Raw genomic sequence first — 21,167 nt, forward strand, 5'->3', positions numbered from 1 at the left:
CTACTACTACTACTACTACTACTACTACAACTAATATATGTACTGCATGGATTTATTCCTGCTAGTCTTCATTAGTGTGTCAGTTCAATTACCATCCAATGTAATGGCCCAGCTATCCCACACTATGACCCACTGTAGCTAAATTTAGTGCTAACAATCTGTTGCCCTATGATGGTGAATTGGGTGATGATGAAGGTGAATTGGGCTATTTGATGAAAGTGAATTGGGCTATTTGATGAAAGTGAATTGGGCTATTTGTAATTTGAACTCTTCAAGAATGTTCAGGTTTAATTCAAATGATTCATAGCTTCTGTGATGTCACAGTGGAGAGCTGTTAGAATACAGGGAGATATCAGCTTGCACTGTCACAGCCTGACAGAACTTTTGTAGTTTTATATGGTTTTGCATTGATGATGTCGTTTTGTAGGCCAACCTGATTTCTCATGCTTTTACGATAGAAAAAAGGTTGCTTCAGTTTCACATTTTGTTCAGCGACACCTTGTAATATCTCAAACATGAATTTGAAAGCTTTTAGGCCTATGTGATTTTTAAAAGTTAGTTGCTAACAAGTTTCTATATTGAAACTACAATGGTAATGCCACCTGCAGGTGGGGTAGTATGCAACTTGAATGGTGGCTGGCGTGATGTGACCATTTTTGTAGTTTGAATTTAGCAACTTGCTTTTTTAACAGTTTCGAAATTCACGTTGAGTTATTAATGGAAGTAATTTAACTCATAGAACAAATTGTGAAACCCTCTTAAGCTTACGTTAACAGATGTAATTTTCAGTTGATAATGAAATAAACAAGCGCAAAGCCATCTGAAATCCAAAATAAAATTTGATGAGCAGTTTCAAGTTGGAATTAAATGTAGTGCAGTGGGTCCACAGTATGGGCAGCATAGCAAAGCATAGCTTAGCATAACGATGAAAACAGGCCATTCAGCCAAGTAATGCTTGCCTTTTCCTACCATTAAAGTGTACCCAATGCTTAGTTTGCCTAAAAGCTAGATAGCATCTAGCACCTTATCAAGCCTGGTTTAGAAAACCCCCCAGTGTTTCTGCTTCCACTACATCACCTGGCAATATATTCCACACAGTGACCACAGTGAAAAATCCTTCCTCATGTCTATACAAAATGTTATGAGCTATTTTAGCCAATATTCATATTAGTAATCTTAATTATAAATGTATTCCTGTGTGCTGTAGAAGAACTTTCTAGCTAGCTGGCAGGATCGCTAAAACAGCTAGTGTGCAAAAACTTGTCCATAACATACAAAAATAAAGCTTGAAAAAATGTCTTACTTGTTAACCCTGTTGTAAAACAGCTGGTAGCTAGTTGACCAGTTCAAACAGGCTCCATATGGTTTAGTTGGTTGACCAATTCAGACTACCTCCCAGCTTGACATGTTTTGACCAGTTCGAGCTATATTTGATATGAGCTGGTAGACCAGCTCATATCAAACTAAAAGAGCTTATAATCAGCCTGCCATGCTGGTTGACCAGCTTATACCCTACTACATTTTCAAGCTAGCACAGCTGGCACAGCTGGATTTTACAGCAGGATAGTCCTTCTTCTTTTAGTCTCAATTTACTTCTGCTCTTCAACAATATGTTGAAACAGTGTTGAGTGGTGTGAAAATTGCCATTAACTGCTAATCCCACCCCTCAGCCTGAAAAGGAAGCATGCAGGAAAAAGTGAGGTTGGAGAGATGGAAGGGGGAAGAAAGAAGAGTGACACGGAGAGGGAGAGAGAGGAGAAGGGAGAAAAGAAGAAGGAGAGGAAAAGGGTGGTGGGTGAGGCTGGCCCAAAAAAAGACATGTTGGAATCGGATGATAAGAAAAGGAGGATGCAGATAGTGCAAGAGAGACAGGCCGGACAGAGTAAGGAGAAGATTGGGAAGAAGGAGAAAGAGAGAGAGAGGCTCAAGAAGATTTGGAAGAAAGAGATGGACAGGAGGAAGGCTTTGAAGAAGCAAGGAGAGGAAGAAGTCAAAGCAAAAAATGAAAAGAATGTTGTGAAGAAAGGGCACAAACGGGTGGAGCTTCTCAAGAAGATGGCTAAGAAAGAGCAGAGAGAGGTAGAAGCCAGGCCAAAAATGAAGAGAAAGACCAATGAGGATGCGGAGGAACCTGAGAAGAAAACAAAGAACACTGTAGAGCAGGAACTTGGGCCAACGAAGAACCCTGCTGAGGAGAAGGAAATGAATCAAAAGGACCTAAAGAAGCACTTGATGAAAATTAAAAAGCAAAAAGAAGAAAGGAGAAAACATCTGAAGGAGGCGGAATATCAGAAAGAGATGTCAAAGAAACAGAAGAAAGCGGCTGAGGTTCTTCTGAAAGATCTTACCAAGAAAGAGCCGAAAGAGGCAGAGTTTCTGAAGGTCTGGCCAAAAAATGAGAAGATGAAGGTCAGTGAGAATGAGGAGGAGCTGAGGAAGACTTCAAAGGACACTGTAGAACAGAAAGGACTAAAGACACATTTGCTGAGAATTAAGAAGGAAAAAGAAGCAATGCGAAAAGAGCTTCAAAAGGAGGAGCTCCAAAAGGAGATGGATAAGAAACCGGCAAAAGGACTGGAGCTTTTGAAGGAGACTACTCAGGAATGGCAAAAACAGGCAGAGCTTCTAAAGCAAATGATTCAGGAGACAGAAGAGGCAGAGCTTCAGAAGGAGGTGCTTAAAAATGCACAAAATGAGGGGGGGCTGAAGGAGATGATTCATGAGGAAAAAGTGATTGAGGTAGAGCTGAGGAGGAATTCAAATGATACTGCAGAACAGAAAGGACTTGGACTAAAGACGCATTTAGTGCGAATTAAGAAGGAAAAAGAAGCAATGCGAAAAGAGCTTCAAAAGGAGGAGGAGCTCCAAAAGGAGATGGATAAGAAACAGGCAACAGGACTGGAGCTTCTGAAGGTGACTACTCAGGAATGGCAAAAACAGGCAGAGCTTCTAAAGCAAATGACTCAGGAGAGAGAAGAGGCGGAGCTTCAGAAGGAGGTGCTTAAAATTGCACAAAATGAGGCGGGGCTAAAGGAGATGATTCATGAGGAAAAAGTAATTGAGGTAGAGCTGAGGAGGAATTCAAATGATACTGCAGAACAGAGGATTCAGAAGATGATTAACGACACAAAACAGGTGTGTGTACACACAAACACACATGCATGTATGCACACACATTAGTTGAGAAAGTGTTTCCCATTCTTTGATTTAACAGTTAACCTTTGCTCTTGCCATCCCAAAAGCCTATGGAAGGCACAGACTGCCTGGTGTCTTGGAATACCGATGAGGGCATTAAGCCTGTGAGGCCCATTAAGAAGGAGAAAGAAGGAAACCAGCAATGGAGATGGTACAGAACATGCTGTGTGTGTGTGTTGGTGTGTATGGCCATTCGTTTATGCATGAGCACAGAGTGGATACCAGGATATGAGGTGTCCAGTGAGGGAGTCATGGGAATTCAGGTGCTACAGACGGGTATATAGTATTCATAAAATCCATTGACATAGGCAGCCTGTAGCGTAGTGGTTAAGGTGCTTGACTGGGACCCGCAAGGTTGGTGGTTTGATCCCCTCATTGGGCCCTTGAGCAAGGCCCTTAACCTCACATTGCTCCAGGGGCGGATTGTCTCCTGCGTGGTCTAATCACCTGTATGTCGCTCTGGATAAGAGTGTCTGTCAAATGGCATTAATGAATAAACTATCATCAATCATCATCATTGGAAATATTCAGTTGCAAAGGAAGCGGCTAAGCTGCTTTCATAGCTTTCCTGTCCAGCGATGATCACTTCCTCTTTCCCTGCTTCCATTTTGTCCCTCCCTCTCTGTAAGGTGGGAGGAAGAAAGGAATGAAGATGGGACGAAATGGAGCTTCCTTGAACACAGGGGACCATTGTTCCCTGCGGAATACCAACCGTTTCCCGATGATGTGAATTTCTACTATGACGGTGAGCATGTTGATGGAGCTGCAACGCTTTTGACGTTCCATGTTATGTTTAAACATATTGAGGGAAAGAAGAGTGTGTGTGTTGTAACCTGAGGGTGTGTGTGTGTTCTCTGTACTCAGGGAAAGCAGTAAAACTGAATCCACGCGCAGAGGAAGTGGCCTTCTTCTATGCTCAGATGCTGGATCGTGAGTGCATCACCTGTGAGGTGTTCCGTAAGAACTTCCTCACAGACTGGAGAAGGGTGAGGAAGGGGAGAGCAGGGAGTGAAGGAAAAGGGGGGGGTAGTGGTAGGTGACTGTGTTTAGTTGATTTTGTTGGGTTGGTTTGCTTGTTAAAAGGGCAGTTCAGCAGTTCACCCAAAAATGAAATTAAAGTATGGGGTGCAAGTTTCTGCCAAAGCACGCCAGTATTCTGGGTGAAATGCTTGCATTGTTTTCAGCAGTAACTTACTGTGTATCTTCTGTGGAAACGTGCGCATGCTTGCATGGACAGTTAACTTTTTCTTGATGAAATGTGCATTTTCTGAGCTTTGTTTATGTCTGCGAGCAATGTCAGTATATTTGGAAATAAAAGCTCCTTTTAAGTGATTCTAATGTAAAAAGTCGCATTGAAGAGCATGAAAGATTAGACCCAGAGAGGTCCTGTATATCATCGTGAACTGTATCCAAAGTGCCGTCAAATCTTGAGAATTATTTTTAGGCAGAAATATGAGGATGGTTAAATAGTACTCTGGGTAAGTGAAAACTGACTTTAATTTTTGTTTGATCTGCCCCTTTAATCGGTTCTTTGCATTTGTTTCTCTGGACAGGAGATGACTCCAGAGGAGAGGATGTTGATAACGGACCTGAATATGTGTGATTTCTTCGAGCTCTTCTACCTAAACAAGAGGAGGGTGGATGCCCAATATAACATGAGCAAGGAAGAGAAACAGGTTGGTGTGGTTCCAACCATCAAGTGGGTAGGGTAAAGTCTGCCAGCTCAGGTCATTCTTAAGCGTTTCCTTTGCCCCTCTGACTGGCCCTCCCACTCACAGTCTCATTATTTGTGTGTTTCCAGGCCATCACAGAGGCCAATAACAGGCTTACGGAAGAGTATGGCTTCTGCACTCTGAACCAGCACCGTGAATGCATCAGAAACTTCCGGATTGAGCCCCCTAGCCTCTGCTGTGACCACTGGGACCACGCCAAAGAGGGCATGCTGAAGAGGAGGATTCAGCCTGAGGACATCATCATCAACTGCAGCAAGTAAGATGCATGCTGAGGCAGAGGCATGACAGGAGTGAAGCATGCTGGGAGCTAGAGGCATGATAGAAGTGAAGCATACTGGGAGCTAGAGGCATACTGGGAGTAAGGGCACCCTGGTAAAGTTGATGGATGCTATTAGTGGGAAGCATAAGTGTAGAGAGAAAAAGAGAATACCACCGTCGCCCTCCCCACAGACAGGCACGGATCCCAGAGCCCCCTGCTGGTCACCGGTGGAAGGAAGTTTGCCATGACAACACTGTCACATGGCTAGCCAGTTGGACAGAGAACATTCAGGGCGCCCGCAGATACATCAGGCTTAACACCAGCTCCAAACCTCAGGTACCCGCTGGACACAACCATTCACAAAAACCACACTAGACATGTGAATCACCATCCTTATAGACAGGGAGTGATGTAACAGCAAGCAAAGTAGACCTTTTTGTGCTGTCCACCCAGGGTGAGAAGGACTGGGAGAAGTATGAGCTGGCCCAGAGACTGAACTCCTACATGGACCAGATCCGGTCCCAGTACTACCACGACATGGATTCGGCAGAGATGGTGATTCGGCAGAGAGCCACCGCTCTCTACTTCATTGACAAAGTGAGTGTAGGGTGGGGCTTCCTGTCTCTGACAGGTCTCTGCAGTCTCTTCACTGGCTGAACATGCAGTCTCAAGATGCGATGTAGAAATGACCACCGCCCTTCGATTCTTAGATTCGGTCAAATCACAAAATGAATTGAAATTCAATTTGCAATTTGAAAAAACAATGATGAATAATGAACAGAAAAATAACTTGTCATTAGTCATCAACTGAGAAAATGCAGTTGCTAAGGAAGTGACAAAACTGCTTTGAGTGTCAGTAATCGTTGATGATGAGTTTTCAGTTGATGAACTGAATGTAAATGAGTTGTGTCTCTGCAGCTGGCCATCAGGGTAGGGAGCGAAAAGAAGGTGAGCTGCTCCTCTCTCCGTGTGAAGAACATCACTCTGCACAAAGACGGGAACGAGTACAGGGTGGAGATCAACTTTCTGAGCAAAGACCTCATCCGCTCCTACAACAAAGTTCCCGTCACAAAGAGGGTGAGTGGAGACGCCAGGCCGACTGTTCCCTTATTATTTCATCAACTCTGCACTTGGTTTCTTCACCATGAGCAATGCCTGTTTATGCAGAATGTTGTCCTGTTGTTCTGTGATTCAGGTCTATGAAAACCTTGAGAATTTCCTAGAGAACAAGAAGGCGGGAGACAAATTATTCAACCTACTGACCGTGAGTCTCCAACCTGATTGTTGAAAAACAAGTCTGTAGTTTGAACGTGTATGTGTCTATAACACTCCCATTCTCTCACTCCCTGCTCAGACTTCCACTCTAAATGAGTACATCAGCTCTCTGATGCCTGGTCTGACCGGCAAAGTATTTAGAACATACAACGCCTCTGTAGCCCTGCAGAAGAGCCTGAGAGAACTGTCCAGCTGTGAGTATCTGCACCTCTACTCTACTACAACTACTCTTCTACTACTAATCTGCTCACCCTTACAGCCAGTCTAACGCACCTGCACAGTCTCACAGTCTTTTCTTTCTCCCTCTCCCCCTTCTCTCATAACAGTGTCAGATGGCCTGGCTGAGAAGCTGCTTGCCTACAACAGGGCAAACTGTGCAGCTGCAGTTCACTGTAACCAGCAGCATGCGGAGTCAAACTTTGAGCTGTCCATGGCTGAACTGCATGCCAAGGTGCAGTGGGGATTGGGGTGGATGATGGGGAGCAGTGTGAAACAGGCAGTGCATGATTCAGGGAGAAAAACAGATCTTGAAAAAACATCTTCCTCTGGCTGTTCTGTTCTATGTTCTCCTCAGATTGACAGTATGACACAGGAGCTCGTCCAGGCCAAGACTGAGATATGGAATGCCAAGGGCTACCCCGACAGCAAGTGGCATGTGTGAGTGGCCCAAATGTGGAGGGCTATTCTTTCATGGGTGTGTATGTGTGTATTGTCCTCACTTGCCTGTGTGTAAGCTCACTGTGTGAGTGTGTTCCAGTGAGGTTAAGAAAAAGCAGATAGCCACACGCCAGCTTGAGGACCAGCTACTGCAGCTGAACATTCAGGCCATTGCCAGAGAGGAGGGCAGGCAGATCGCCCCGAGCACCAACTACCTGGACCCCCGCATCACCATCGCCTGGTGAGCATGTGCACACAGACACACACACAGACACACAGAAGTGCACATACAAACACACACTATGCTGGAAATCACCACCATTTTGTTTCTTAATTATTTACAATCTACAGAGCAAGCGGCTCAATGGGTGTGGAGTGGGTCTGCTGAATTCTACATGCATGGCTGCTTAACCTCGTACTCTCTTCTCCAGGTGCATGAACATGAATGTGCCCTTGAAGAAAATCTATAACAAAAGCCTGAGAGTGAAGTTCGCCTGGGCTATCGACACGACCAGAGCTGACTTTGAGTTCTGAGCCCCCAATTCAACAGCCCTGACCCCTTTTTCCCCATCCCCCACCACAAAAAAATAAATAGAAAATACAAATAACTTTAAAAAAACTGCTTTGTTTGATTTATGTAATGATTTTACTTGATTTGATTTATGTAATTGTATTTACCTGATCAATATATGCATTTAAGATATGACAGGTATTAAACCCTATGAAATCCCTATTAAAATCCATTGCAAAACAATTATCATTGTTATCTGGTATTCATTTTTTGTTTGTGGGATGGCAATGCATTACATTTACATTTTTGTCATTTGGCAGACACTTTTAATCCAAAGCGACTTACAAGTGCATAGGTTCTACCATAAGTCAAAGCATCACATCCAGAACTAGCAAAATACACATGAAATGCTGTTCTAAACATAGTCGTCATCATAAGTGCAATTTTTTATTTTATTTTATTTTATTTTGGGGGGGGTTAGACAAGGATAGGGATATCAGAAAGGAGGGGCAGGGGAAAATCAGGAGGGAGGATTTTGAGTCTGCGTCGAAATAGGGGGAGGGATTCTGCTGTTCTGAGTGGTAGGCAAGTCATTCCACCACTGAGGAACCAGAACGGAAAACAGGTGGGAACGTGCAGCTTGACCGCCAGGTGCACGTAGAGAAGGAACCATAAGGCGACCAGAGCTGGCAGACCGGAGTGGTCTAGCTGGGGAGTAGGGAGTGTTCAAGGATTGTATGTAAGGTAGGGCAGTCCCCTTAGCAGCCTGAAATGCCAACACTAGGGCCTTGAAACGGAGGCGTGCGGCAATAGGAAGCCAGTGGAGGCCAATGAGAATGCTCATTGCTGTTTATACACACCACATGCAAATCAATTTTGTTGAGTAGCCTACAAACATCTGATGATGTCATAGCCTACAAACTCAACTGCAGACCCCTTATTGCATAAACAGGTGGGACAGCTATGGAGCACAGCATCACACTACATTAAATTACATTACAGTCATTTAGCAGACGCTCTTATGCAGAGCGACATACAACAAAGTGCAAATCAAATGGCTTGGCAGCTCGAATACCCCGAATACTAAAATAATTATACATAATTGCAATAATATTCAACCCAAAAACTATGTTTAAAGTGAGAGATAATGTTATAATGCTTTGCAAAAGCCGAAAAAGACAGGAAATTCACAGAAACACTGAGAACATTATCTTGACCTATGAACTGACAAGGCTTCCAACACACAATGCATTAATACCTTCTATGGGTACTGTAACTATGGTGGTCTACTTCAACCAACATGTAACACTGGGCAGGCCAAACAGATTATTTTCAGAGGAACGCAGGAATTAATTGATATAAAAATGTACCAATTACACGCCTTGTTACTTTTTAGTAATTAATGCTCTGAAGGAAAAAAAAATCACTGTCACATTCAAGGTATGACAATGACAGGGACAAGGATGTAAAGTTACATGCAACGAGAAAACAATGATACGGACCAGGTCTCCTCTGGTTGTAGCCTATCGAGATAGCAAAGTATGCCTTTTGAATTACTGCCATTCCTGCTATTCACATTCCTGGACGGCAGAAGGCAGCAGAGCCGTTTAGTTATTTGCTGGAGGGACGTCACTGCCGTTCCGCCATTTTGGCTTCATATGGATCCTCGCTGGTTACGACCGGAGATGAGCCAGTATGTTGGCAATGGTGCCTGCTAAAGTTTTGTTTTAAATCGTGTTTTAATTTTAAATCAGTTGTCATTCTATATTTCGAATTAAAATTGTTTCACTACCTTTCTACTATTATGCAGCTCATATTTTTAATTTAGGCATACTTTTCAAGAACAGTCTATTAACTTCTCCAAAAGTGGCATCTGAAAAAGAGCAAACTAGAAATATTCATAACTTCATTCTGTGCGACTGTCACACAACAGTCATTTCACAAATAATGGTGTGCCTGACCAGTTTTGCATTTTGTTGTACGCTACAATGATGAAAGTTAGAATTTGGGTTGGAAAATGCAAGGCAACCTGGATCTGTGCATCAAGGTGCACCCAAAGTAATTTTTTAAAATACCTTGGTCACACTTTACAATAAGGTTCATCAATTGGAATGAACTAATGTAGTTGTTACCATGAATTAACGATGGACAAATACATTCATTTCATTCATCTCTAGTAAACAACGCTGATCACAACAGACTCTTCTAGCTCAGACATAATTCCCGAACCTCTCGATTGCAAAGATGCTTGAACATGATTGTATACCGTACTGATTGCATTAAAGCTTACATTAGATGACGACACAAAGGAAATAAATCCTGTAATACATAGGAAATACCAGATCATGTGCCATTTTGAATCTCCAATAAACAAAACTGTCCATGATCGCCGGCTTTATTTTATCTATTTATTTATTTTTATTGAAAAAAAATATATAGGCGACAGATCAATTCAAGGGAACACAACAATGAATGATTTTGAGGTGGGACAGCCCTGTTCGGCGGTTACTAAACTTGCAGACCTGCGAAAGTCCAGGGTGAATGGAAAGAACTTGTGGGGTGTGAATGGGTGAAACGCGGGTCAATCCCGGGTTCCGCATCCCGTGTATATCCTGGGTTTTCTGTGAGAAAGGGGTATAATAGGGCATCCTGTAACCATGATAACATCTGCACAGCTGTTGGGCCCTTGAGCAAGGCCCTATCTTGGGGCATGGCTACTAGGGGGATTGCCCCCTGCTTAGTCTAATCAACTGTAAGTAAGTCACTTAAAGTTGATGAGGTAAAAATTTCAAATAACTAATATAAATGTAACGTGTCTCAAATCTAGTCTGGGGGTGTTAGTGTCTTGTCAGCAGCAAATTTAGACCTTGGAAACAAGTCATGCAGTCTCATTAGCCAATCAGTGGTGTAAATTAAGCACTTACAAGTGCTAAAATACAAACATAGATGACAGACACTGTAGTACTCCAGCACATTTGAGAACCCCGAGAACTGAAAATAATTTTTCTTTTTGTCAAATCCTGCTTAATAAGCTTGAATGTCTGGCCAACTACGGATCCATAAACGTCAAATATTATTGTTCCAAATGCCATTAATGTCACTCACAAATAAACAATGTCTTGTACAAATTTGTACGCTGACACCAACTTTTAATTTCATTATTTTATAAGTATGTTATAGTAATTTTCTTATTGTTCACATGGTACAAAAAAAAAACAGAAACAAAAATAAGCGTATTTAATTACTTTGGAAAGAAATGAATGTAAGAAAATAGCTCTGCATATAAATATATTTAATTTTAACACTGATTTTCTACAGTCCTGTGTCACTGATCCATGCAGGCATCGTTCTGCAGGGTCTTCATGGCCAGACCCCACAGTGTGACGCTGGAGAAAAAAGGTCCCTCGTTGTTCCGGTAGGGGGCGCTGTTGGTCCGGTGGCCTGGGGGGAGGCCGCAGTGATTGTCCAGTGTGGACAGTGAGGGTCGGACCATGGAAGGGGCGGGACCCTGCAGCGGCTCCTCCACTCCAGCGGGGGCGTTCTCTTCAGCGTAGGAGAAGGAGTGCGAGGGGAGGTGGGGGCCTTTGGGGATCTTGAGGGAATCCTGTGGGGGGCATTTCTCCTGCTGGGGGGGCAGGTGATGGGGGTCCACGGAGCGGAGCTCGGAGAAGGACGTGGGGGAGGTGGGGCTGAGGTGCATGCTGGGATGGGGCTTCACCGGTGGGGGGCCAGGCGGAGGGGGCAGGAGGGCGGAGTAGGGCTCGGGATCCGGGAGGGGCTTGCTGTGACTGGCGGGCTGGAGGAAGGGCGGGTCCTCGTCCGGCTCCTCCTGCACGGTGGCGTCGGCCTCGGTGCGGCAGTGCGCGGAGCGATGCCGCCGCAGGACCGCGGAGCGCGTGAAACACTTCCCGCAGGCGTCGCAGCTGTACGGCCTCTCGCCCGTGTGCGTCCGCACGTGCCTCCGCAGGTCGCCTGACCCCGCAAAGCACTTCTCTAAGGCACAGACACAAGCACACGCACAGGACATTAGCCCAGGCAATAACTAACAAATGGTCTGGCCATTTCCATGACAGCAGTCTAGTCTCTCTCACCATGTGTGACAGGAGGACAGTTTCTCTCACTCACCACATGTTGGACAGCTGTACGGTCTCTCTCCTGAGTGGCGAACTCTGTGCTTTAACAGTTTCCTATGCATGTTGAAAGACTTGCCACACTGGTCACAGGTGAAAACTTTGTCAGTTGTGTGAGTTTTCTTGTGCTCCTTCAGGTTGCTGAAGTTGCTGAACCCTGAACCGAAATACCATGGAGAATGAGTTTACTTGCATTATGGGTGGTATGGAGATATAATACGTGTTTAAAATTGGAGCCATCATCATTTAAAACTGGTGAGTCAATTGCAGTGTGCTTAAATGGACTTTATACAATGGATGGGTCCGGTCCATTGTCTCTATTGGTCAGTTTGCGTTCCAGCTGTGCCAGAATCCACGAATATATGCATGACTTAATGGAATCTTCACACATCTTTTAATATTACTCCACGTTTGTAGATCACCGTTATCTACTTTGTAACCAAAATTAACCCTACGTTCTCATCATTTTGCCGCTAGTAGCTTACACTAGGGGGTGTAACTGTGCCAATATCCACAATATACCACGGGTTCTCGTTCCATAAACTCCAGGTTTAAACCACTAAACCACAGAGCTGCATTACAACTGGAACAAGTAATCCTTAATTCACAGTTCTGGATTGCTGTTCCTGTTGTAATGCAGTTCTGTGGTCCTTGAACTCCAGTTGAGCACAGTGCAATGGACCAAAGTCTGGCGTTGCAGGCATGGTCTTATAGAACTCACATATTTTGCAGAACTTCACTGCAAAGTTCCAAAATTCAGAACATGGTTCAGTTTACTCAGAGCTGTTTTTGCCATACGGTTTCATTAAAATAGTAAGAGAAATAAAATTAAGCTTTCAAACACGATCCAAAATTGACAACAGAAACATCCAAAACCAGTAAAGCTCTGAGGTTAATAGTGAGGCCTTCTAAATATCAAACAGGCATAATGCAGGTAGTTCTATAATGACAGCAGTGACACCACAGGTTGGGGTAGGTATGTATGTGTGTGCATGCGCACATGCTTCCTGTCATCATGTTTACCTCTCCCACAGATGTCACACAGGTGTGGACGCTCCCCAGTGTGGATCACAATGTGGCGCTGAACATCCCCAGAGGCTGCAAAGCTGTGTCACAGAGAGGAGAGTGAGTGACAGCACTGGATCACACAACACACTCCTGTATGCCACTGGATCACACAATGCACTCCTGTATGCCACTGGATCACACAACGCACTTCTGTATGCCACTGGATCACACAACACACTCCTGTACACCAGTGAATCACCCAATGCACTCCTGTATGCCACTGGAGCACACAACACACTCCTGTATGCCACTGGAGCACACAACACACTCCTGTATGCCACTGGATCACACAACACACTCCAGTATGCCACTGGATCACACAATGCACTCCTGTATGCCACTGGACCACACAACGCACTCCTGTATGCCACTGGACCACACAACACACTCCTGTATGCCACTGGACCACACAACACACTCCTGTATGCCACTGGACCACACAACACACTCCTGTATGCCACTGGACCACACAACACACTCCTGTATGCCACTGGACCACACAACACACTCCTGTATGCCACTGAATCACACAACACACTCCTGTACACCAGTGAATCACCCAATGCACTCCTGTATGCCACTGAATCACACAATGCATTCATGTATGCCACTGGATCACACAATGCACTCCTGTACACAAGTGAATCACCCAATGCACTCCTGTATGCCACTGGATCACACAACACACTTCTGTGTGCCACTGGATCACACAATGCCCGCCTGTATGCCACTGGATCACACAACACACTGCTGTAAGTCACTGGGTCACACATTTCGCTCCTGTCTGCCACTGGATCACACAACACACTCATGACTGAGACAGCAAACTCTTTAATCTTTTCTGTCATACAGTGTCTGTTAGAAGACTCATGTTTAGTCTAAGACACCACTCTCTTGTAAGACATCAGTCAGAGCACTCCTGTGGGACACTGGTGCAACTCGCAAATTTCATTCACTCAAATCCAAAAAACCAAGCCCAACAAATTACCTTTTGCCACAGATTTCGCAAATGTACGGTTTCTCTCCTGAATGTCGACGTAGATGTGTCTGCAGATTACCCGCCTGTGAAAGCAAAAAAAAACAGACAAACCAAGCAGTCTTATTTCTCCACAATTCATTCGTCACACAAAACACTTTCAGCAGTTCAGGTCACATACCTGAGAAAAGTTCTTCCCACAGATGTTACACTGGAAAGGTTTCTCACCTGTTGGAATAGAAACGTCAATTTAACTGGTGAGAAGTACCACATTAAATCTAGCGAGCTAGATTGCTACATAGAGGTGAGTTACAAAGAATATTTATGAATTAGTGAACGTCTTCTCAAAATTGTTCAGTTAGATTATGGTGAGGTCATCTCCAGACCGATGTGTGAATTAATGTCTGAAGAGCTCAGCACTTGGATAATTAATGACATACAGTCAACACATCTCGGGTGGGAACACATCATTTGATGAAGGAGCGAGGAAAATCAGGCTTGATTTGTGGTGCGAATAATTGTTCAAATCGCACATTAGGTGAAGCTGTGGTGATATTAATTACACAAAATGGATGGAAGTCACCACTTTCTGAGGTTTCTGGCAAGGTCAACCACACACAGTCATACAAGTACGTCATTGAGTCAAGCAGCAGTGATATTAACAACACGCTGATGGGCGAGGTTACCAGTATCTTAGGAGTGCGGTGAGGTCGTCCCACTCACCGGTGTGCGAGCGCTTGTGGAGCTCCAGATTGCTGGGATGTTTGAATGTTTTCCCACACATCTCGCAGCAGTGCTGCTTGTTCTGGCCGGGCTCCTCAGACCCGTTTCCGGAGATCTGCTCTGGGTCGTCGGAGGGGGGCGGGGGCGGAGGAGAGGGAGGTTGCGATTCGGACACCAGTGATGGCTCCGTGTCCCGCTCCACAGACGGACAACCTGCCTGCGTCTCCTCCGGCAGTTTAGCGGGTTGCACCAGGCAGCTCTCTTTCAGAAGAGGGTCTGGCGCCTCCCTCCGCTCTTCCAGCTCCTCCAGAGCCTTCTGGGACCGTAGGTAGTTATACTTCTTGAGGTATACAGCCTTTTTGGGGCGCATCTGCCTGCTAACTGGGGAGCCCTTGCCTCCGGAGTTGGGTGTAGCAGAAGGGGAGGTCGGGCATGCATCCGTGGGCTGGGAAGGGGGTGGGCAGTTGTTTGGCAAACACGTGGGGATGTGCATGGGGGTGGAGACGTTTAGAGGGGTAGCTATCGGTGGGGGGTGCTCCAGAGCTGCCCCCACAATAGGGTTTGGAGTGGGATTAGGGTTAGATGAGGGGTTTGGGTTGGGGACGTGTCCACCATTCAGGGCGGAGCTCTGCCTCAGGCATTGTTTGCTGTACAGGTTTCGCAGCTTGTGCCCCTGCATGAGCTGCTTCTCCGGCATGGCCAGCGTTCCTCCGGGGGTCTCAAAAGAGTGGCTGGGGGGTAGCCCCGCCCTCCTGGAAGGGTCCAGGTCCAAGGAAACGTACGTGGGCCTCTGGGCCTCCGACGAAGGAGGGCAGTGCAGGTCGATGTCAGGGGCCAATGTGGCACCCAGTAGGCAATCCGTGTCCGAGGGCAACACGCCGGACAGAGGGAAAGCTGAAGAGGATGCGGGGGCACAGCTAGAAGCTTCCGAGCGTGCCTTCAGGAAGTTGTTGCACATGCTCAGCACATTGGGGACCTGTAGGCCCTGGGCGATGTCCAGTATCCCATGCACGTTATCCTGGTTCACGTCCAGGTGAGAAGTGTACATGTAATCCAGCATCTGGCCGATACCCCCCACGTCCTGGATGACCAGGTGGAAAACATCATTTTTCTGACTGGGAGAGTTCTGAAACAAAGACCTGAAATGCAACAAATAGAGAAAATGTGAATGTCTAACTTGACAGCTTGTATCAAACGTCTAATACGTTTTTTTTAAAACTTTGTTTAGAAACAACAAGTTGAGTCCGTTAAAAGGCGCAACTGTTGCAGCAAGTTACCTGAAATAAGAACTGAACGCAGCCAGGACATTTTTGTGGGCCTTGAAGCAGACGCCCTTGACGACCAGCATGCAGTCACACAGAAGACCCTGGATGCGCTGCTCCTGCAGCTGCTGCAGCAGGTAGGCGCTGTGGCTGGATAGGCTGTCCATGTCCTTCCGTCCCTCCTCACGCGAGAAACCTCATGACAACTGGCAAAAAAAACCCAAAAAAAACAACGCGCAATATATAAGCGTGTACACATTGTGTTGAACAATTTAAATAATTAATATGAGCCGAGCTATTTTATCGACTGCAATGTTTCTCATGTGTCAGTGTAAATATATTTGCGATTTACCAACGAAACTGTCTGTGCCTTCCAAATTGCATTGTTACCACACAGGTTTGGGAAAAAAAGATCAACAAAGAGATGATTAACCTAACCAATGACTTAAATTAGCTGGACAACTAATCTGTTCTACATCACATCAGATAACGTAATTTAGCTAGTCAGATGTTGCTGAAGTGAAGGAAGTAGCCAGCTAACGAAAGCTATCAAATAATCTCGCACGGAATCTATTCCTACAGTTAGTAGCATATAGAAGAGAGGTTTGCCGCTGGATTTTTTAGGCCACTGAGAACTGAAAATTGAAATATGCGATCTATTGTACCGCTTGCCTGTTTAGAGACCAGCCAAGACAAAATTGGGGCTGCGGTACAGATAATCGGTCACACATAACATTACCATCGCTGCGCTAGATCTAAACCATCTTGTCAGCAAATTTGGGTATGGTAATCCCGCAAATAGGAGAGCAAATCCATTATTTCTTAAAATGGTCATATCATTTTGAATACAACGGAATAGTGAGAGAATAGTTTTTATCTAAATAAATGGGAACTTCCTAACCTGTTTTGTTTGGATGTTCAGTCACCAAGCCCCCCGAACCTGTTACATCACTTCCTTTAAGTGGTGGATTTGTGATTTCCGACCGACCTTCTGCATTGTAAAACCAACAGTTATGTAACGCAAAGACCCATGAGACCCAAATGCTTTAGTTTGCATAAACTTTATTGACAACTAGATTAATTTGACAAGACAATTCGATGGAAGTAAGCCAAGTAGCAGAAGACGGAACCATGTCAATCCTGTGTAGTGCTTGGCGGAATATAAACAAGGTTACACAGCTTCAGGAACCTGAGGAAGGCAAGGCAAGGCAACGTGAGCGGAGTTGAGGACTGTGAACAGCAGGAATTCCAGCCCTCTCATACACGCATTACTTTGGTGAGTAGCGTATAAAACAGCACTTTTGCATTTTATGATAAAGCGGTTGTTTCAGAACATGTCTTCGCTCGATCTGACAAATATACTGGACATAATGCTTTTGCTGTAGTAAACTAGTTACCCGGCCCGGCGTTGTGGGAACCAATGACGTGCGTTTACTGTTTGGTGTACGTTAACTGTAAGATTAATGCCAACTATTCTTTCAGCATGTCCTAGCCTTGCCTTGGAAGGTAAAAAGACGAGCAAAAGCGAAGCAAACTTCTTTGACATCTCGGCCGACCACATTCACGGGCAGCATGGTGTTCTTCACTTGCAATGCGTGCGGCGAGTCACTGAAAAAAGCCCAGGTTGAGAAACACGTGAACATCTGCCGAAGCTGTAATACTTTATCTTGCATTGACTGCGGAAAAGACTTCTGGTAAGTTCAGTTGTGTCATTTCGTTTCGAAGTGCTCAGTTGTGTCATGCCCCGTTTCTTCTCTTCTCTTCTCTTACTCTTGCTTCTCTTAAGCAGATGTTCTGCTTATATACATATTCCTTCTTTAAGCCTTTACATTTGTTCGGTTTCTAGTTTGTAGCTCAATATCAGAAAATCAGCATTGATTTGTATTATATGTCCTATTTAAATAGGGGAGATGACTATAAAAATCACCTGAAGTGCATCAGCGAAGATCAGAAGTACGGAGGAAAGGGCTATGAAGCCAAGTCTAACAAAGGTGATGTCAAGCAGCAGCAGTGGATTCAGGTGAGTCCAGAGTGACTGTAGACATCTGTGTAACACTTGTTTGTGGTTTGGATATTGTTAAGATAAATTACCATTGTGTCATTTTGTCAAGGTATCTAAACATAGCATGCGGTACATTGTGTGTTACTGTTTGAGTAGACTGTTCTCCCCATGTTCTCGTATGATGAATTAAACAGCTGGTTGTGTTTGCACAGAGAATTCATGATGCCATGAACAAGCCAGGAATCAGCCCAAAGCTAAAAGATGTTCTGAGTCAAGTCAGCTCTTATGACAACGTTCCCAGGAAAAAGGCAAAATTTCAGGCAAGAGTACATGTTAAGATTTCTGCAGAATTTATTTTTTAATGGGATTTGACCACTAAAAATTGGCTTGCCCATATTCTGTGTTGCAAACAATCATTAGCTAGTTGTTTCTTAACCAGATGTGGTTTATATTTTGTGTGTGTGTGTGGTGACAGAACTGGATGAAGAACAGTCTTAAGATACACAACACAGCCCTGCACGATCAGGTGTGGGACATCTTCTCTGAAGCCACCAGCAATGTGAGTTTGGTCGAGTCCTTCCAATTATTAACACTTGCATAGTGAGTACGGTGCATACATTGAATCTCAACCCTCTGCTATCCCTGGCAGACAATGACCAACATCCAAACAAGCATGAAGCACTGCTCCCCACACATGAGTGGTTTGCATAGACAGTTTTGCTTGGTCTTACACAGACTTAGTGTTTAGGTGGGAATAAGTAAGTCATTCTGTATGTTTTTGAAGAATTGACTGCATATAAGTCACATACGTAGCAGAGGTCTTGTGGTCTAATTTTAGCCAATCCCTTCGTAAGTGATTGACATGTCTCAGCCAGGTGAAGGTCCTTTTCCCATCATAACTGAACTGCTGTGATGAGACCGTTAATCTCAGCCCATCGTGTAGTTGGTCATGTGACTTGACAAACATCCCTGTGATCTGTGATGTTTTTAGACTTCTGCTACCCCAAAACCGGGCGTGGCCACCCAGCCCACGGAGAGCGAGGCAAAGCCGCCTGCAAGCGCGCAAGCGGAGGAGAACGCCCAGGAGGCCGTGCCCAAAGAAAAGAAGAAAAACAAACGAGATAGGAAAGAAGAACGGCAGAAGAAGGGCAAGAAGAAGAGAGGGGAAGAAAACGGGGTGACGGCGCAACAGCTGGAGGGTGAGGGGGAGGGGGCAGATGGCACTGAGAAACGGGGGAAGAAGCAGAAGAAGAGGAAGATGAATGAGGAGGAAACGCCCGTGGGAAACGGGGAAGGACAGACAGAGAACGGACACACCTTGGAGGGGGGGATACCGGCGAAGAAAGTGAAGAAAAGCAAGAAAGGCCAACCAGAAGGTAGGAACTTTACTGTGACTGTGTTTCTTCTTAAGATGTTTGCATTGATTTATCCTGCTCCCCTCTTGGTCAGGACATTGTAAAAGCGATTTTAATTCTCAGGGGTGCTTCCTGGTTAAGTTTGAGGTCAATGAATAAAATTGAAAGGTGCTGCACTCTTATCCAGAAATGGTGGTCTTCTGAGGATTTGTGCTAATTGTTGCTTTCTAATTTTTGTGTTAAAGTTAACGCGCAAGCGGTTGAAGCTGAGCAGAAAACTGGAGATGATGATGATGAGGGTGAATCGAACCCTAAAGGTATCCCCAGAAAATTTTTTTCAGTTCAATTATACTTTTAACAACTCTCTTTATCATTTATCTGTGTTTTAATTATTTAATTTGTGAGTTCCTCCCATCATATACAAGGACTGTGCCCCACATGTGCTTTGAATGCCACATCCGCATGTAATATCTCTGTTGGCCACTGGGGGGCAATGCAGGCACATTGCTGGAGCTTCTCAATTGATTGGTCTGGATATAATGATAATCCCAGAGGAGGCGCTAGCTTTGATCTCAAGGAAAAGGATCCAGATTTTTAGCCTATACTGTCCTTATTTTATTTTTCTGTAATCAGTGAGGTTACTTTGAGGTCAAAGGACATTACTTAGTATTTCTTAACAATGAAAGGATACAGAACCTGTTAGCTTGATCATGCTCTCCATTGTGTGCATTTTCACTGTGTAGGTTTCACCTAAGAGGGATTTTATTGGCTGTGGTTTGAATGAACTTGTTTCCCCCCTGCAGGTAAATTCAACTGGAAGGGGACTATTAAAGCAGTCTTGAAGGATGCCCCTGAGGAGGGAATGCCAATTAAGAAACTGAGGAAGAAGGTCAGTGATGGTTTCTCCTGGAGACCCGTGTTCACTTTTCATCTGACTCTTTCTATACAGTGTACATATTCAACCCACAGTCTGTTATTGACTTAGTGCCGAGCCAGAATGTGTGTTGTTTATTTATCCTTGACCCCTCTTTCATCGAAAATGCAACCCTCGCTGAATCTACCCTCCAACGATTTGTCAGAGTGGTATGGCCAGTATCAAACTTTCATGTCTGAAAGGGGGGGCGGGGTATGAGAATTTGGAAAAGATGAATTGGCATTAATCTCAGCTATCTATGCATTTAGCTATAAATATAGTCAGTAGTTACAGAATGCCCATGCCAAAAAAACCCATAAATAAACCGCCACAACTCTCCTTTTCCTACTTCTCGAACATTAATGTTGAGAAAAATAATTTCATTTGTTTAACCCTGCTGGGGAAGGGTTACCCTATCACTTTTCAGCTTTTTGATCAATTGTTGATGGGTAAATTCAGTGAGGGGGTGCATTTTGGACAAAAGCAGGTGCAAACAAATAATAATAATAAATTCAGCAAGGGCTGTCTGTTTACTGGCAGCCATACAGAGTGGCACTTAACTGGCTGTGATCATAGCGCAACCGTACCCCCTCTGGCTGATTAGTTGTCTGATCAAAATGGCTCCCCTGGCTTTGGTTAACTGCAGAGTGAAGGGAGCCAACAAGGGGTTGCTGTTGCCATTAGATAATAAAAAGAGGAGCATCTGTCTGCGCTCTGAGAAGTAATGGATTAGATTGTCGCAAATGATAGTCTTACTAATGTAGTTGTGCCTTCCTGATTTTTGGAAAAAAGAGGAAAGGTGCTGGAGGCATGAATGATGTTTTTGTCTGTCTTTAGGTTTTGGCAGAGTACTACAACGTCAGTGGCGAAGGAAATCACAAATCGGAAGAAGAGCTGCTTGCTCTGTTCAGCAAAAAAGTCAACTCTAACCCAAAATTTCGAGTTCTGAAAGAAAAGGTCAGACTCGTAAAATAATCCCACTTTTCACCACCCAGAGCCCCACATTCTATGGTCTCCATATCAACCCGTTTGTGATTTTTCTCTGAAATACCGTTGGATGTTTTTTTAAATAAATGTTTTTAAAAAAACTATTTCAGTTTTCTCTGTT

At 44.5% G+C, this 21,167-nt stretch overlaps 3 protein-coding genes across 5 annotated transcripts; 2 read left to right on the forward strand and 1 right to left on the reverse strand.

Moving 5' to 3' along the window:
* Positions 1-1,710: 1,710 nt before the first annotated feature.
* LOC133134452 (DNA topoisomerase I, mitochondrial-like) lies at positions 1,711-7,653 on the forward strand. The gene is made up of 15 exons (XM_061250649.1): positions 1,711-2,409; positions 3,321-3,346; positions 3,825-3,940; positions 4,060-4,181; positions 4,749-4,871; positions 4,997-5,184; positions 5,379-5,523; positions 5,641-5,784; positions 6,106-6,264; positions 6,383-6,451; positions 6,542-6,656; positions 6,789-6,913; positions 7,037-7,119; positions 7,220-7,360; positions 7,551-7,653. The coding sequence occupies exons 1-15, from the start codon at positions 1,711-1,713 to the stop codon at positions 7,651-7,653; spliced, it is 2,358 nt and encodes a 785-aa protein (XP_061106633.1).
* Positions 7,654-9,391: 1,738 nt separating this feature from the next.
* zbtb49 (zinc finger and BTB domain containing 49) lies at positions 9,392-16,798 on the reverse strand. 3 transcript variants are annotated; one of them, XM_061253318.1, is made up of 8 exons: positions 16,691-16,798; positions 15,805-15,995; positions 14,528-15,666; positions 13,986-14,032; positions 13,817-13,890; positions 12,784-12,866; positions 11,756-11,917; positions 9,392-11,623 (listed from the first exon to the last, which is right to left on the reverse strand). In XM_061253318.1, the coding sequence occupies exons 2-8, from the start codon at positions 15,954-15,956 to the stop codon at positions 10,956-10,958; spliced, it is 2,325 nt and encodes a 774-aa protein (XP_061109302.1). In that variant the 5' UTR covers positions 15,957-15,995; positions 16,691-16,798; the 3' UTR covers positions 9,392-10,955. The 3 variants fall into 3 exon arrangements, with proteins under 3 accessions (XP_061109302.1, XP_061109303.1, XP_061109301.1); XM_061253319.1 differs by lacking the exon at positions 16,691-16,798 and adding an exon at positions 16,529-16,650; XM_061253317.1 differs by lacking the exon at positions 16,691-16,798 and adding an exon at positions 16,142-16,444.
* On the forward strand, positions 16,774-21,150 carry lyar (Ly1 antibody reactive homolog (mouse)). The gene is made up of 9 exons (XM_061253320.1): positions 16,774-17,065; positions 17,272-17,483; positions 17,695-17,809; positions 18,004-18,111; positions 18,267-18,350; positions 18,783-19,167; positions 19,392-19,463; positions 19,950-20,035; positions 20,897-21,150. The coding sequence occupies exons 2-9, from the start codon at positions 17,362-17,364 to the stop codon at positions 21,032-21,034; spliced, it is 1,110 nt and encodes a 369-aa protein (XP_061109304.1). The 5' UTR covers positions 16,774-17,065; positions 17,272-17,361; the 3' UTR covers positions 21,035-21,150.
* The last annotated feature ends 17 nt before the right edge of the window (positions 21,151-21,167 follow it).

The sequence above is a fragment of the Conger conger genome, chromosome 8, assembly GCF_963514075.1.
Source record: "Conger conger chromosome 8, fConCon1.1, whole genome shotgun sequence".
Lineage (NCBI taxonomy): Eukaryota > Metazoa > Chordata > Actinopteri > Anguilliformes > Congridae > Conger > Conger conger.